General features: G+C 37.1%; 1 protein-coding gene across 1 annotated transcript; it reads left to right on the top strand.

Moving 5' to 3' along the window:
- The first annotated feature begins 363 nt into the window (after positions 1–363).
- SGCB (sarcoglycan beta) lies at positions 364–16,970 on the top strand. The gene is made up of 6 exons (XM_081303879.1): positions 364–498; positions 4,432–4,641; positions 8,706–8,891; positions 9,624–9,815; positions 10,267–10,398; positions 13,870–16,970. Exons 1-6 carry the CDS (start codon positions 463–465, stop codon positions 14,071–14,073), a joined length of 960 nt encoding a protein of 319 aa, XP_081160005.1. The 5' UTR covers positions 364–462; the 3' UTR covers positions 14,074–16,970.
- Positions 16,971–17,129: the final 159 nt, after the last annotated feature.

The following is a 17,129-nucleotide window of genomic DNA, read 5'->3' as shown; positions in this document are numbered from 1 at the left end:
CAACTTAATTTCTGTCCACCTTGTCACATCGCATCCTCGCTCAAGAGTACGCAGGATGTCACCCCTTCCCACCCTAGCCAGGGAGACGCTGGCCTGGAGGACGTCACAGCTCGGGATAGCAGCAGCCCTTCGCCACCGGGAGTGGAGTGGAAGGGGAGAGGCGAGTTCTGTATTTTGGTGGCTCCCTTTCGGGGAGAATCTAGGGGCGGCTGGGGGTCGCCTGGGGTCCCAGTTAGACCCTTTCCTGACTCGGCACGGGAAAACTCGCCGCAGCCGCAGCCGCAGCCGCAGCCGCAGCCTCAGCTCAACATCCCGGGAACCAAGCTCCGGGGCGCGGCGGGGCGGGGAGGGGTGGGGCGGGGGTGAGCGGCGCCCGCCTCCAGTGCGCAGGCGCGGGCGCGGCGGGCGAGGCCGGGCCGGGAGCGCGGCGGCGGCGGCAGCGGCAGTAGAGAGCGCGGGAAGATGGCGGCAGCGGCTACAGCGGCGGGGGCCGAGCAGGTCTGTGAACCCCGCTGCGGCTGGGGCTAGAGGAGCGAGCGAGGCGGGGTCCTGCCGGTAGGCCACCGGAAGGGTGGCCGGCGGGGCGCGAGGGCCAGAGGGGAGTGGACTCCGCGGGGCGGGGCGGGAGGAGCTGTCCGCGACCGGGATGCTGGCAAAGGCGGGGCGCGACCCCGAGCAGGAGCTCCCTCGCCGGGAAGGGGGAGCCTGCCGCGGCCCTCGGCCTAGCTTGGCTTGGCTATCCATCGGCGGCGGTGAGAAGGGGACACTGTCCTCAGGGAGGCCACCGTGCCAGTCCGGAGCCTACTCCGGGACGTGCCCGGCTTGGCAGCCAGCAAAGATGCGGATAAAAATAACCTCAGTCCCTGCCGAGAGGCTCCCCAGACACCAGCCAAGAAATGGTCAGCTGTTGCCTCGTGTCAGATTGTGGCCACATCTTGTTTCTGCCAACCCTGATATGCAGACATACCAGATTTCCCCTCCCACTTTGTTTTTTGGAGATTTAGTCGCCAGTATAAAACCGTTCCTGTCCAGTGGGTTTAAAATCACTTTTAGGAATGCATTATCAAGTATTTCCTGATCTGCATTGTAAACTTGTAACTTAGACTAGTTTCAGAGCCCCCCCCCATCATATATTCATGCATACATTTACATGCATATATGTGTACATACATGTATATATGGATGGTTGCTAGAGCGATAATTTTCAGTCACTTCTTAATTCTTGTTTCCCTTTAAAATAACTTTTTAGTTTATCTTAAGAAAGTGTCATTCTTCAACATCGTTGCAAAAATAAATGAGCCAAGTTGCAAACATTCTTTTTGACCTTTGGAAAGACTTTCGTAGGTGATTAACTTTTTAGGGACCTATTAGTTATATGTCTGGAAGTCTCATTCTAAGGGACAGAAAAAAATAGGAAAATGTGAAGTCTGCCTTCAAGGAGATTAAAGTCAAACTGCCAAATAAATGAAGAAAAATCAGCTAAAAACTCTAGTCAAGCTGCTAATTTAGTGATAGTTAATGTAAAGGAATGAGTGAAATGTAAAGAAGTTTGGGACTGTTGAGATTAAAGCTGTTCCTTGGCTCTCATGACTTTTCTCCTGATTAAACAGCTTTTGTTTTAGATTATTCTTTTGCCATCTGTCATACCCTCTGATACTCTTGAGATTCTTGATGTTCTATTCTTCCTTTACACATAAGCTAGGTATTGTGATCCCTCCTAATCTTCCTTGTGAGCCATCTTAGACCCCTCTGTATCACACTCACATCCAAGAAGTCACTAAGTCCTGATAGTTCTACCTGTTAAATCTTCTCCCCAGTCTTCTTTTCATCTCCAAAAGCCATGGTTCAGTCAGGCTCTCTCTTGCACTATTAGAGGAACCTGCTGTTCTATTCAGTTCACCTCTTTTGTCATGATTTTGCTTGATGTAAATCTGAGTTGTATCACTCATAATTTTTAAATCTTCAGTAGTTCACTGTCTTTTGCAAAAATTCCATTCTTGCATTGGTACTTAGTGTCATTTACTGCCTCCTGCCACCACATCCCTTACTTCCTCTTTTGATTCACTACTATACCTATCCTCTCCATTCTCATAAAGTTACCAAAGTTCCTTGACTCAGAGATGACTTGAACTCTAAATCTCAAAGTTGTTCCCTATGCCTAGAATGCCTCTCCCTGCTCTTTTGATGTACTAAATCCTGACCATCCTTCAGAATTCAACTTACTGTAGCCTCCACCCCCTAAGAAGGTTTGCAGTCCTCTTCTATGCCCTTTTGGTATTGCTTTCACTGCTATGGTATGACACTTACCGTGTTGTACTGCAATTGTTAGTGACCTTGTCTGTCTACCCTATTGTCCTATAAGTAAACTCTTTGAAGGATATCTTGTTTACCAGTTTGGAGTAACTGACACCACATGGTAAATAGTCAGTAAATGTGAAATGCATCAAATTGAAGATAATAATGTAGATGAATTTGCAAAGACTGCATTTTGCCCTTTCTCTCTTATCTATGGACCTATATTCATACTCTGCCTGAGACCTTTAAGTTGCCCATCTATTACGCTATCACAAGCCCCTACTGTTCTGTATAAAATAGAAGAAAGCACTCTCACAATGGCATTTTACTCCTGCAACTACAAAAACAATCTAAATGCATATTCAATTCTAAAATGTTTGCAGGTCATGCTCCTCTTAGGGGTTGCAACCTCATGCAGTACCCAACCTACACAACTGTATTTACATCTGTTTTGTTATGAAATCTTTTCTTAGTAGGTTATTTTACCTTCTGCAGAGCCTTCCTTATCATTCCTGATCTATGCCAGACCTAGCAATGCTGGGAGAATAAAAGTTTTAGACAAGTAGGGCCAGGCTGAGGAAGTTGTTGGATAGCAGAGTACAGACTCTAGTCTTTTATGTTCTGTGGAGCCTGAGGTCATCAGTGATTTTCGATCATGAATGACTTATGTTTCAGGGAATGAAAAAGGTAAGGCCATCTGTCAAGAAAGAGTGAAAGGGCAACTGGAATATTAATGTGGTAGCAGAGGTAGCAGGCTGATCAAAGGCTCATAAAAAAATGGGGAAAAAAGGAAGTATTTGAGTGTTCTATCTGACCCACCTACTCCTCCCCCTTTCCCTAGAAACTATAGCTCATCCTGATTCTCTCCCATTTGAAGCCTGCAGCATGTATTGCTATGCACTTGGTTTGGCACCTGAATATACAGAGTGCTTTATTGCATTGTTAACTATTTCTGGCATAGGACTGTAATACATACAGAATGCTGGCCTATATGTCTTGTGTCCCTATGTATGGTATTAATGTTCAAGCATAAAATTCTTAATACATATCTATTCAATAAGTGAGTTTTCTCAGAGCTCTAAAAATTATATAAGTTGAGCAGTATCTATTTCTACCATTCCTTTCATGCCTGTGTTACATAGGATTATTGCCTAATATGTCATTCAACCATAGTCTAGTTTAATGGTTCTCAAGTTTTTTTGATCTTCTATCTTTACTCTCTTAAAAACTACTGAGATCTTAAAGAGCTTTTGTTTATATAGGTTACATTCATTGATATTTACCTGATTAGAAATCAAAACTGGAAAAAAATTGAAAACACAAGAATGTCCAAACATTGCATTTTCTCTAAGAGTAATAATGTTATCACATATGATCATGTACCCATTGTCCATTCAAGACAGGAAAGTGAAAAGGAAATGATATCTTAACATTATTTTGAAAATGTACCTGGCATTCCAGACCCTGGAGGGGTTCACTTGACCCCATCACAGCCAACACACACACACACATACACACACACACACACACTTACATATACACACTCAAAGAACTGCCCAGTCTGCTGATCTATTATAATATTAGCTTTAGTCAATGGAGTTTTAAGGAGCAAATTATATCAAGTACCAAATTCTTTTGAAAATATGTATATGAAAAAATTAAACATGTTAATAAAACATTAATAAAAATAAATTATCCACCCTAAGATATGTTTGTCAACTCCAACAAGTAGTGAGGTATACACCTTATTGACAATAAGACTGTTGAAAGCAAAGAGGGAAAATATGTTATTCAATAGTCACACTGAAGTTTCTGCTATGCAGTGCGTCTAAGTATAGTAATGTCCTTATTTGGAGCCTGCAACGCCATGACTTTCAGGGTTGTAGTGGAAAATATATCAGCAACTAGTTTAGCTTTTTTAAAAATATTTTTTAGTTGTCAATGGATCTTTTATTTATTTATTTGTATGCGGTGCTGAGGATCGAACCCAGGGCCTCACACATGCCAAGCAGGTGCTCTACCACTAAGCCACAACTCCAGCCCTAGTTTAGCTTCCTTTAGTTATGAATTTGCCCCTAATAAATGTATCAAAAAAGTGTGTTACAACTGTTACATTGTGCTGTATTTTGTTTTTAGCAAAGTTCCAATGGTCCTGTAAAGAAGTCCATGCGTGAGAAGGCTGTGGAGAGAAGGAATGTTAATAAAGAACACAATAGTAACTTTAAAGCAGGATATATTCCAATTGATGAAGATCGGCTCCATAAAACAGGATTGAGAGGGAGAAAGGGCAATTTAGCCATCTGTGTGATTATCCTCTTGTTTATTCTGGCTGTCATCAATTTAATTGTAAGTATATGATACAGAATATTCTCTTTTAATCACCAGGGGGAAATTTTCATCTTACTTTATGGTGATATTCTGAACTTAGTTCCTGTCACTTGTTGGGGGGGGGGGCTGTCTTACTTTCTGCTTTTCTATACATGTTTTATCTCATATAAGCTTTAGTGAACATGTATAAAAAACCTAGTAAGCTGAGGAGGCAACAATAATTGCAGGAAAAGTTGAATGAAAAGACAGGAATCTATTGTTTTAGGAGAGGCAAAGACAATACAATCATGGCAGAGTTCTCTTTTTAGAAAAAAAGTTTGACAGATTCTTCCCTTTAAAGGACTTAACTTTTAATTAGGATAGAGTCAACTCAGTAGAGGAGAACTTTGCCATGATTTTGTTGTCTTTGCCTCTCCTAAAAAATAGATTCCTGTCTTTTCATTCAACATTTCCTGCAATTAGTAATGCCTCTTCAGCTGGATTTTAAAATTATAAACCTTTTTAAAAATTATGATTATTATTGTTATTAACACCATATGCAATTTCTTCTTATTTTTATTTTTATTGGTTAATGGCAGTAAAGATTTGGGTTTTGTAGTCCCAAGTCCCTATTGTCAAGAATGAAAGGATCTGCTGGGTGTGGTGGTGCATGCCTATAATCCCAGAAGCTCGGGAGGCTGAGGCAGGAGGATTGTGAGTTCAGAGACAGCCTTAGCAATTTAGCAAGGTGCTAAGCAATTTAGCAAGACCCTGTGCTCAGTGATTAGGTGCCCCTGGGTTCAGTCCCTGGTACCAAAAAGAATTAAAGGATCTGGTAGGTTGATTCATACTACAGTGCTGAGGACCTATAGCCACCCTTACCAAAGATATTTACTTTTTTACAGAAAGGGCTTATAGTCTGAGTTCATGACTCTGATGGTTAATTTTGAAACCTGGAATGCATTTAGGTTGATATTTTTATTTTCAGAGAGTGATTAATGGTATACATAAGACTGCTCATAAACATGATCTGCAGCACTTCAAAAGTGAATTTATGTTATTATTACTTCTAATACTCTCAAGCCAGCCTTTGTATTTTATGTACATTCAAAACATTTGTGTCTAATTATTAACTAAAGTCAGCAAGAGCTAACATTATACAATTTATAGTAGGTACCATAAATAGCTTTACTAGGAGCACATATTCTAAATTTATTTTTATGTTATAACTTTGCATTATTGAAGATTTCTGGTTAAAATGGCAGAACAAAGACATTTCTGTCCTCTTCCAAAAAATTTATCCCAAAGTGACAATGTCGAAATATCTTTGAAGAGGGTGAAAGACAACTGAAATCCCAGACCCACAATATATGAAGACAAAAAAGTAGGAGAAGGGATGCCAAACACTTGTCAGTGAGAAGAGATTGGTTGCCTGTTTGTTGGGAGGGGTTGCAGGGTGTGTTAGTGAAGTGCCTTGCTAAATCCTGCAAAGCCTCAGGAGTTGGAAATACAAGTACTTTGAAAAGCAGAATCAAGACAGGACCTGAAATAGAACTTGTTTGAAAAAAAATCTATAGTAGTCAGATGCCTAGGCCTCCCTCTGTCTCAGCCAGCAGTTAGGCAGCCGCCCCTCTGTACACCATCCCAAACTAGCAGGTGTCTAGACACCTTGGGCCAGACAGGGATCTTTGTGCTTAAGCCTGTTGTAAGAAGGTGGGTTTCCAACCTGAAAGCAGTGCACTGAGGCTGCCTTTCCTGCGCTCCCTTCTCCTCTTCCTCCAGCTCCCTGGCATCAGGCAAGAGGCCAAGGAGCCCTCCATAGGTAACTGAAGCACCTAAACAAAAGATGTGACAATAGTGACTTTTGGCAGGTTCCAGTGAAAAAAACATCGACTCTCACTGTCATGAAGCCAATAAGTCACAAGCTCCACCCCACACAGAGAATTTCCTATGATCTTTTTCTCAAAAATCACTGTTGAGTATGAACTCTGAGCCAGAGATCAATAGATTTTTGAAGAAAGCTCCAGGAATTGAGAAATGAAAAAGACAAAATACCCAAGTCCCGGGGAAGTATAAACTCAAATTTAGGAAGATAAAGAAAATGCAATGATTGACAGAAAATATTAAGGATATTGAGTCCATGAGACAAGAATGGCATACCATATAAAAGGAGCAATTGAAGAATAGGAAGAACTCAAAGATATACACACAGATGGATGAATATATTTTGGAAAACAAAGGAAAGTAGCTCTTCCAGAATGTTCAACAAAAATGAAGAATCAGTCTGGGAGTTTTCTATTAATAGGAGATTCAGAAGCAAAAACAGAAAAACATTGGAAAGTTATCATAAGAAAAATTTCTAGAAGAGATTAAAAGCTACCATTCTAGCTCTGGAATAATGCATCAAGGGGAAAAAATGAAATCCAGGCTCTTACTATGAAATGTTAAAAAAATAAAATAAAAATAAATCATAAATAAAGACCTTAAAATCTTCCTAAAATTTTTCCAGGAAAAAAATTTACTCACTCTTATATAAACAGTAAGTCAGAGTGGCATTGGACCTCTCAAAAACTGAAGAGAGCTAGGCATGGTGGTGCACCCTGTAATCCCAGTGACTCAAGAAGGTGGATGAGGCAGGAGGATTGCAAATTCAAGACCAGCCTGGGCAATTCATCAAGACCCTGTCTCAAAATAAAAAAGGATGGGAATGTAGCTCAGTGGTAGAGTGTTCCAGTACCAACAAAAATATTTTTTAAAACTAGCAATGGAAACTGGAAGGCAATAAAGCAATAGCTTTCAAAGTTCAGAAAGAACATCGTTTAAAATCTAAAAATGCATACCTAGCCAGAGTGTCAGTCAAATGCAACATTCTTGCCATGCACATTCTTCAGAAAATTTTGCTTCTACTCTGTTTCTGAGAAAACCACTAGCACTAAAGAAAGTTGGAGATAAGGAAACTGGGTATCTTTCTTGCACAGGAGAAAGACAAAAGGAAATTCTTGCATGAAAGAAAACGAAAAGTACAGGGTTACAGCTATGCAAGAGGCCAGAGATTGGAGCAGGAAATCCAGACTAGAGCAGGAAAACAGGGGTTCTAGAAGGATTTTCTGAGAGAGAAAAATGAATACATTATCTGAGGAGTTTGGACAGAACAGTCTGTTGAGGGCCACAGCCCAGTCATGGTGTTTTTTGCCAGAACGGAATGGTTGAGAGGTGACAGGTGACAATGGTTGAGAGGTGACAGGTGACGCCAGCAAGCCATTGAGATGATGATGGTTATGTTAAGCTGTGTATTCAATTGTATATTAGACCCCCATGCTGTCCACCTAGGCCTGCTACTTTGGAGTTCTCGAGGGATTCCTAGGGAGTTCCTGTTGGTTGGGGAGGTGCTGGAGGAGGGATTTCCAGAGGAGGGATTTCCGGTTGGTGTGTGATGTGTCCACGCGTTGGCGGGAGTTGGGAAATAAAGTTTGTTCCTGCTTGAGTGGCTCGTGATTTGTGCCCAGCCAGACTACGGCAACATTCATGGAGAGATTTGGAATGTTGGAGAATAGAAGTATTATACAAAGTACAAGAAAAGAACTGCCATCATAATATCATATTTGCTTTAGCAATGAACAGTGTTTACATGGTCATAATACTGAAAATAGATTCATCTGAAACTTGAGGTTGGAGTTGGGAGAGAAAAGAGGTAGAAATAAGCTAAACTTCTCATCTGCTAAAATAAGAAATTATTAGATAAAACCTAAAATTGATAAATGTAGAAATAATAGTATACATATATATTATTTCATATGTTATTTAAAAACAAGGAGATAAAGCCCACAGCTAAAATTGTTGAAAGTGATTAGCCTGTGGAATGAGACCTGGAAAGGTAGAAGAAATTATAAACCTTTCCTTGGTCTTCTGCATGTAATGCCATGATAAGAATAAAATTGGTTTTGTTTATAAGTGGAAAATCAATTAATATATTCATCTTACTGATCATAATACTGAAAATATTTTAGTAACTCTTTAATATTTTGGCAATGATTTTTTTTCTTTTCATTTTCCAAGTGTGTCAAGTGTATGCCTGTTAACAATGGGCTTGTGCTTTTTTTCAGATAACCCTTGTTATTTGGGCTGTGATTCGCATTGGACCAAATGGCTGTGACAGCATGGAGTTTCATGAAAGTGGTCTGCTTCGATTTAAGCAAGTATCTGACATGGGAGTTATACATCCTCTTTATAAGAGCACAGTTGGAGGAAGGCGAAATGAAAATTTGGTCATCACTGGCAACAACCAACCTGTAAGTTACAACATTAATTGATATGCGGTGTGAATGAGAATGTGGGATTAGAGAACAAGTCTTTGTAAAAAACCTAGAGTTGATTATAGGAAAGAAGTATTTTCTTTTAGAGAAAATTAATATATTCATTTAATATTTGCAAATGTATTCAATATTTGTAAATATTTAGTACTCAATTTGGGTTGGTTTTATAATCTATTAAGGTTATATGCTTTCTTAATATTCTAGATTTTGTTCAATGGTAGCATTGATAGATATAATTAGTGTAAGAATGGGTAGATTACTCATCTCCACATGAAGCCATTAAGAAAGCTCCTTCCTGGGTTAGAATATCCCATATTTTCTGATAATCTGAAAGAGAGTGTGCCTCTCTGCTCAGTAGCTGGCCGTTCCAAGTGGTTGCTCTAACATAGGCTTTTAACTGAGTGAAACCTCAAGAAGGTATTCTCACTTTCATCCCAGCCACCTTAGGCCTTGAGCCATGTTCCCTATGTTCCTCTCTTAATTTATGCAGACCCAAATAAGCAAATAAACATTTAAGTTTTCATTTTAAAGAATTCTTCTCCCAAGGAAGTAGAGACAGAACATATGCATTTAAAAGCATTTGAAGTTAGTCTATTATTATAGTTAGTTAAATAGTGTTTCATAGTATTTTTTTAGAATAATGTTCTTCATGAATTTTGGTTATAATATTCTTTGAAAATATATTCACAATAGAGTGTTTTTCTGAAGATTGTTTTTCAGCAAGGGACAACAAAGCTCAGTGTAGAAAAGAACAAAACTTCTATTACAAGTGACATTGGTATGCAGTTTTTTGACCCGAGGACTCAACATATCTTATTCAGCACAGACTATGAAACCCATGAGTTTCATTTGCCAAGTGGAGTGAAAAGTCTGAATGTTCAAAAAGCATCTACTGAAAGGGTATGATTTATTTTCTTCACTTTACTAATGGGAGACAATTATTGTCTAAAGTTATAAAGTGGGAGGAGAGTTTCACTTCTTTTGTTTAAATATTTATTTTTTAGTTTTAGGTGGACACAATATCTTTATTTTATTCTTATGTCGTGCTGAGAATCAAACCCAGTGTCTCATGCATGCTAGGCCATCGCGGTACCACTTGAGCCACATCCCCAGACCCTAGTTTCACTTCTTTACTGTGGTATGAAAGAATGTATTCCAGAACATTGGAAAGGATTAGTTCTAGATCTTTCATTATCTAGTTTATGTGAGCAATATCAAGTCCTCTCTTTATTATCAGTTTCCAGATGTAAAAAATTTCGTATCCTCTCTCATGTTTGAAATTCCCATTTATCTGCGATAATTAGTCTCACATTATTTAGAAAAGCTTATCAGTATTTTTTTAAATTTTTAGATTACCAGCAATGCTACCAGTGATTTAAATATAAAAGTTGATGGAAAGGCTATTGTGCGTGGAAATGAAGGAGTATTCATTATGGGAAAAACCATTGAATTTCACATGGGTGGAAATATGGAGTTAAAGGCTGTGAGTATTTTCTTAAGAATTTTAAGAGAGTTATTAGGTTCTTGGATACATAAATCCATGTGTAGAATAGTATACAGTTACTAAAAATAGTGATGTATTTTTTTATCATGAAAATATTTTCAAAATGGATTGTGAAGTAAAAGAATGTTACAAAACAATTTATGAAATATTTCATTTTTATTTTTTAGGACATATCTGTTTATAAAAACTTACAATAATATGTCAAAACATCAACAATATTTAGTTATGGGTAGCAGGAAAACAGACAATTTAATTTTATGTTTATTTCTGTTAGTTTGTATTTTCTGAATTTTGTTGGTATTAGTTTAAAAGGCAAAAAAGAAAAACCCAAACTGGAAGATCAAAGTATACATGCCCTAAAGTTGTGTTTAAAGAATCTTCATGTCCTTTCCTGTTTTTTATCCAGTGTCATGATAAAAATAATTATCAAATGTATCAAGTGTATTTTATTTAAACATCTATTATTAATTATATAGGGAGAAGATTTTTGCCTTATTGCAGCTGCTGAAAATTAAATTTCTTTGTGTTTCACAGATTTTATATGAACTTTAGCAGATATCGTACTTCATATAAGGGAGCCATAAGTTCAAAAACTTTTACCAGCTCATAATTTTGGTCAAATGCCTTTGGGCACTTCTATATACTACTTAAGTAAAACTAATAAATTTATCTTACCAAGCATTGCATGATAAAAGTGACTTCAAGCCTAAAGACTTATTTATTCCCCCCTTTTTTAAAAAGTGAATTGCACATTGTTTAGGAATAATGAACTTTAGAAAATGAGGTAGTTGTTTCACTTTCATAAACAAATTTTTTCCCTAAAGCTCATAATTTCATTTCTAAATAATAAAGATAAGCAGAAAGTATAATTCTTGCCAGAAACACCCTAACAATATTGAGTAGTTTTACTTGCATTGTACTAAGAAGCCCTTCCTCTAAGAGAGCGATATTGAGCACCAGCCACAGCTGGGCTGTTGTTTTGTGCATAAGAAAGCTGAAGAGAAAAGCAAGAGGTGTGAACCATTTGTAGAGACCATACACCACAAATTGTTTAAATGTTGAAATACTTGAAAATATGTATACATACCAGTTTCTTCACAGCCAAAAAAAAAAAAAATGAAAAGATAACTAGCTTTATAATTCAGTTAATATCAATGGTTAGTTTTAAAGAATATAAGCTATACTCATAAGAATTTTATCAAACTACCTTTTCAAATCCCCTTTTTCCTCACTTTCTCACCCTCTCTCTCTCCCCCTCGACTCTCCCCCCACCTCTCATTTTAATTTTTCTTTTTTGTGGTACTGGGAATCAAATCCAGAGTCTCACACACATGCTAAGTAAGCATTCTCCACTGAGCTACATTCCCAGCCCTTATTTTTCATTTTTAATTAACATGTTGTGTACATATTTATGAGGTACAATGTGATGTTTTGGTAGATAAATACAATGTGTAATGATCAAAATAGAGTAATTAGCATATCTATCACCTCAAACATTTATTGTTTCTTTGTGGTAAGAATATTCAAAATCCTCTCTTCTAGCTATTTTTAAGTATACAACATATTGTTAACTGTATTCACCCTACTATGTAATAGAACTCTAGAATTTATTGAAAATGCCTAAGTAATTTAAAGAAAGTAAAATTAATGACCACAAGATGGCAGCATTGGAACAAAATTTGAAAACTAATCACTTAAGAATTATATTTATTCAATATGTAGCTTGAGCATTCCTATTCCAAAAATTTGGATTAGGAATACTTGACCAGTAAAATATTCCAAAATCCAAAACACTGTGAAATGTGAAACACTTCTGTTCCAAGCATTTCAGATAAGGGATATTCAGCCTGTAACACCACTACATAGTACATTAGCCATTTCTATTGCTTTTTAACCATCTTCCTGTCATCTCATCTTGTAAATACCCTCTGTGAGATGATTTAGAACTCCTGCCTTAGCCTTTCTTCTGAACTAACATTCATATACACAAATGCCTACTTACTTTCTCCACTTTCATGTCTAATAGCACCTGAAATCTAACAAGCCTAAAATCTTGATATCCTACTTCCTCACCAGTCATACGTTTCTTTCAGTGTTCTGTCCTGTAAAATGATAACCCATCAGCAAAGCCTTCTGGCTTTACTTTCAGAAGATGTACAGAGGCTGGCTGCTTCTCATCACCTCCATCATCACCACTATGATATGAACTGCCATCATTTTCCTGCCTGAATTGTTGGAACAGCCTCCTAACTGGTCCTTTTGTGACTTTCTTCACATCTGTAGTTATTTTTCTGCCTTTCAACCAGAATGATTTTCTGGTTGAAAATCACAGTCACATCACTTCCCCATTCGGAATCCTCTGTATGGCTTCTGTCTAATTTCACATAAAATCTAGAATTCATTCCTTTGACTTTCACATCTGGTTCCTAATTATGTCTCCTCAGCCTCTGTGCTCCATTCATAGTGGCCACCTTATTGTCCCTAGAACACCAGGCACATCTTTACCTTTGCATGTACCGTTTTCTCAGCTTGGAATTCCCTTCCCCAGTTACCTACCTGACTTAACTTACTCACTTCTTCCAGATTCTGTTGGAATGTGACCTTATCAGGGAGGCCTTTCCTGACTCTTTTATAAAATAGGATCCCCACCTGCTCACTCTCTCTACTTACCCTGCTTTATGTTTCCCCAGAATTCATCCCATCTGCTGCCCTATATGTCTTACCTCTTCATTTGTTTATTGTTTGCTCCCCTCCCTGAAATGGCGGCCTTCTGAGAACTTTTTTACTTCTGTGTCACTAGCACCTAGGATAGTGCCTGGTACATAGTGGGCACTTAATAATTATTTATTGAACGAATGAAAGAAAGAACGAAGAAAGGAAAGAAGTGAGATACGCTTAGTGTTTCCTCTTAAAACGGGTTTTAAGAGCCTATGTTATAAAAGTGTTTCTGGAGCAATGGCCTTAAAGAGGAAAAATCTCCAGACAGTTTCCTTTGAGTATCTGGTTTTCTAAATTGTATGGTTTTAATCTAGTTAATTCAATCTTCATTAATTAAAATTAATTGCCTGTAAGAGAAAATGCCTTCTTCTTCTCATCATCACAAACTTATCAGTCAGTAACTTTGTTAATATTCTCTTAGGAATTAACAAGTGAAAATGAGACATAATCAACATTAGTTTTATTATACACTTAGGAGTTTTGATGTAACTTTAACAATTGAAAGTTATATGGCAGGTTTATTGACATTCAGTCGAACTGAATAAACTAAGAAGTCACCAGTTGAATCTTGATGGTTGTTTTGGGTTTTGATGTTGCCATTATTGTTTTAGTCGTGATTTTACTCTCTAACTGCCTTCTTTTCATGTTAATATTCTGGCAACTTTTGTTTAATAACTTTGTTCTATACTCATATGTGGAAGTAAATAAATTGTATTATTATCCTTTTTGTAGGAAAACAGCATCATCCTAAATGGAACTGTGATGGTCAGCACAAGTCGATTACCCAGTTCCTCCAGTGGGGACCAGCTGGGTGGGGGCGACTGGGTGCGCTACAAGCTCTGCATGTGTGCTGATGGGACTCTCTTCAAAGTACAAGTAACTGGACAGAACATGGGCTGCCAAATCTCAGACAACCCTTGCGGGAACACACATTAGAAGAGCCCAGAGGTCATCAGTATGTTTATATCTTGACTTGACTTGACCTTCCCCCCCCCCCCCCCCCCGCCCAAGTATGCATGCAAATCATGTTTTTACAGAGTTTGTGATAATTTGTAATTATTTTAACGGAAGAGCACTACTGTATCTATTATGTAGTCTCCATATTTAAAATATTCTTGAGAGTCTAAATTCTAATACATTTTAATAAGTTGCACTGATTTTTCAAGTGACAGTCCCCTAAAATCATTATAAGAAGTTAATAAAATCAAAATTAATCTTTAAAAAAGTGTTTTTTAAAAATTCTACTATCCTTGACTAAAGGATAAAGGGCTGACACAACTGTTTAGATTCACTGTAATAAGTTTCTAATGGGAATAGACCCATTAGAGATGTTTAAAAGGCATACCATCGATGTTTCATGTTCTATTTTTTGGTTTCTAAAAGAAAAGATGTGGATTTTTAGTGTATTAACCTTGAGCCATATTCTCACATGCCAGTAAAGTCATTAAAGAACTTGACGTTTATGAGAGAATAAACTGTGGTTCCTTAGCCTTTCACTAAGAAGAAAACACTCGGTGATAGAATGTTTATTTGCTATAATGATAATTATTGAGAGTTCACAGTGTGGTAGAAAGCAGACACCTGCTCAGTTTTAACTCTTTTAAAGTAATGACAGCTTTTAAGTCATTTGTTGAGTGTCTTAGATTTCCCAGGCATTGCATATTTAATGTCTCTAGTTCTCACTGAGGCTCTCTGAATAGGTATTATTATCCCAGTTTTACCCATTAGGAACTGAGGATCAGACAAATTAATAAACTTGCCTAAGATGATATAGTAAATAGCAGAGTTGGGATTGGAATGCAGGTGTGATTCAAACCTAGATGTAATTGATTCCAAATATCATGCTCTTTTTACTATCTGCACTGAATTCTCAATTATTTAAAACTCTAGAAAGATGAAGGACTAAATCAAACTTCCCTAAGGTAAGAAAATCAAACAAAACAGTTAGACTACTCTATTTAAAAGAAATAAATCTCATATCAGATAAAAAAATCACTGTCAGATTTTAACTATCTTAAGCTAATTCCAAAATATTATTCTATATAGAGGTGTAATTGGCCTACCTATGACTTACCAGTTTTCCAAATAAAGGTCATTGGCACACTGGATTACCTGAATAGGTTCCAGAGGTACAGGGACATTCTCACCCTTAGCCCTCAGGGCAGCTCAGTGCAGTGGGAGACAGTAGGCCTAGCCAAGTCCTGCTGGTTTTACGACAGCATACCACACTAATGTCACCCTTTTTAATGTGTCAGGATACGGAACTAAAAGCAGGAGATAATACACAAAATTTTTGAGTGTAAGAACTTATCTTCTAATATCACTATCTCATTATAATTATACCCTCAAACCAGTTGATTTTTAACATATTTTGTATTTGATATGAAAGGAACTCTCGGTATTATTAAGACACACACAGGATCAGGGACAGGGAACCCAAAGTAGATTGCCATAGAATAGGCAGTAGGTACATATCATAGGTTCTATTTGCAGTGAAATATAACCATGTTCTGTCATGGTCACTTTGAACTGTGTAGATAAGAAAATCAATGCAAAAAATTGTATTCAATATAGTCATGGTTCTCTTTTACAGAAAAACTATATACCTTAAAGATTATAAAGTCAATAAATTTTACTGAAATAGGATTGATTTACTACATAATACTGAGAGCAGTTTTTAAGTGAAAAGAAAGTGAGAGATTTCTGACCTCTGAGTATTATTAGTTATAGTGATATTTGAAACCTTTTAGATATCTTTTAATGTCTGAATGATTCTCAGAAAATAATCATTGAAATTTTCATTTAGATGCTCAGTATATTTTTAAATTGTACATTCATTACTTGTCTATTTAGATTTGTTTTGAAAGTTTCTTTAAATATTTTTACTAAAACCACAGAACACTATATTACAAAGTATTATTTATTGAATCTAATTCATGATATAGTCTATTTTTACTTCTCTTTGAGAAATACTTGTGTTTTTGATACATTTCCATTAAGTGCTTTTGACATGAGAAGATATTTTGGTGTTTTTATAAAATTGACTGTTATCAGGTATAGCATTTTAGGATACTCTGTAGGTAGTCTTTGCTTTTCCACTGAAATGTAGACCTGGAAAATTTATTGGGAAGAAGAACAAGAACAAACCACCCATTTTACCTGTGACCTATTTTGATTCACAGTAAAATTTCAGCAACTCAATAGCACCCCCAGATGGTGTTTTTCTATAAAGGGATAAATTTACCTCTTCCTGATTCCTTTAAGCACTGACAGGGCAAGCAGCAGCTTTGGGAGAGGTGAATGATAGAGGACCCGAAGAAGGATGTAGATACATGCTTGTTTGAATAATGACAGTATTCTAGAGGTGGATTACCATGACATGGGGAATAAAAATAAATAAATGTATGATTTCTTAGAGACTGTCTAATGGGCAGATAGGAAAAATGCAAAACAACACAAAGCAGGGACTGCCTATATATAGTCTGCAATATTTTAAAATACACTAATTTGTATTTTTTTGGCATTGTGAAAAAATAAATAAATTTTGTGTGATAGTTTTGATGATGAAAGATAGAAATTCTATCTAGTTTTGAATGAGTGTTTTTTAAGGAAGTAAAATGTTTTGGTGCTAAACTTGACAGCAAAGAGACCGTTGAAATGCTGACAGTTTTACTCATCTGAAGTGTTAAGAGGGGCAAAGATTAGAAATCATGCCATACAAAAAAAAATTAAGTAGATAAAAATTTGTTTCAGATTGCTAACTTGCATTTCAGTTCATTCAATTTGTAATGACTATTAATGACCTCTGTTTACAATAAAAATTCTGTAAACTATTGGCTGTTAGTTTTTTAGTGTTTATATGTTCATGGATTTCCACTTGATTATGCAGACATTATAAATTTAAATATGTTTTGAGAATGGAACTTCATCTGTATTTATGTAATATCTCTGGATATCAGATTTAGAAAGTTGCAGTGTGGATAGTCCTACCC

Source organism: Spermophilus citellus, assembly GCF_964194105.1.
Source record: "Spermophilus citellus genome assembly, chromosome: 8".
NCBI classification, from domain to species: Eukaryota; Metazoa; Chordata; class Mammalia; order Rodentia; family Sciuridae; genus Spermophilus; species Spermophilus citellus.
Note: the sequence above shows the minus strand (reverse complement) of the source record. Positions and strands in the feature narration are given on the sequence as shown.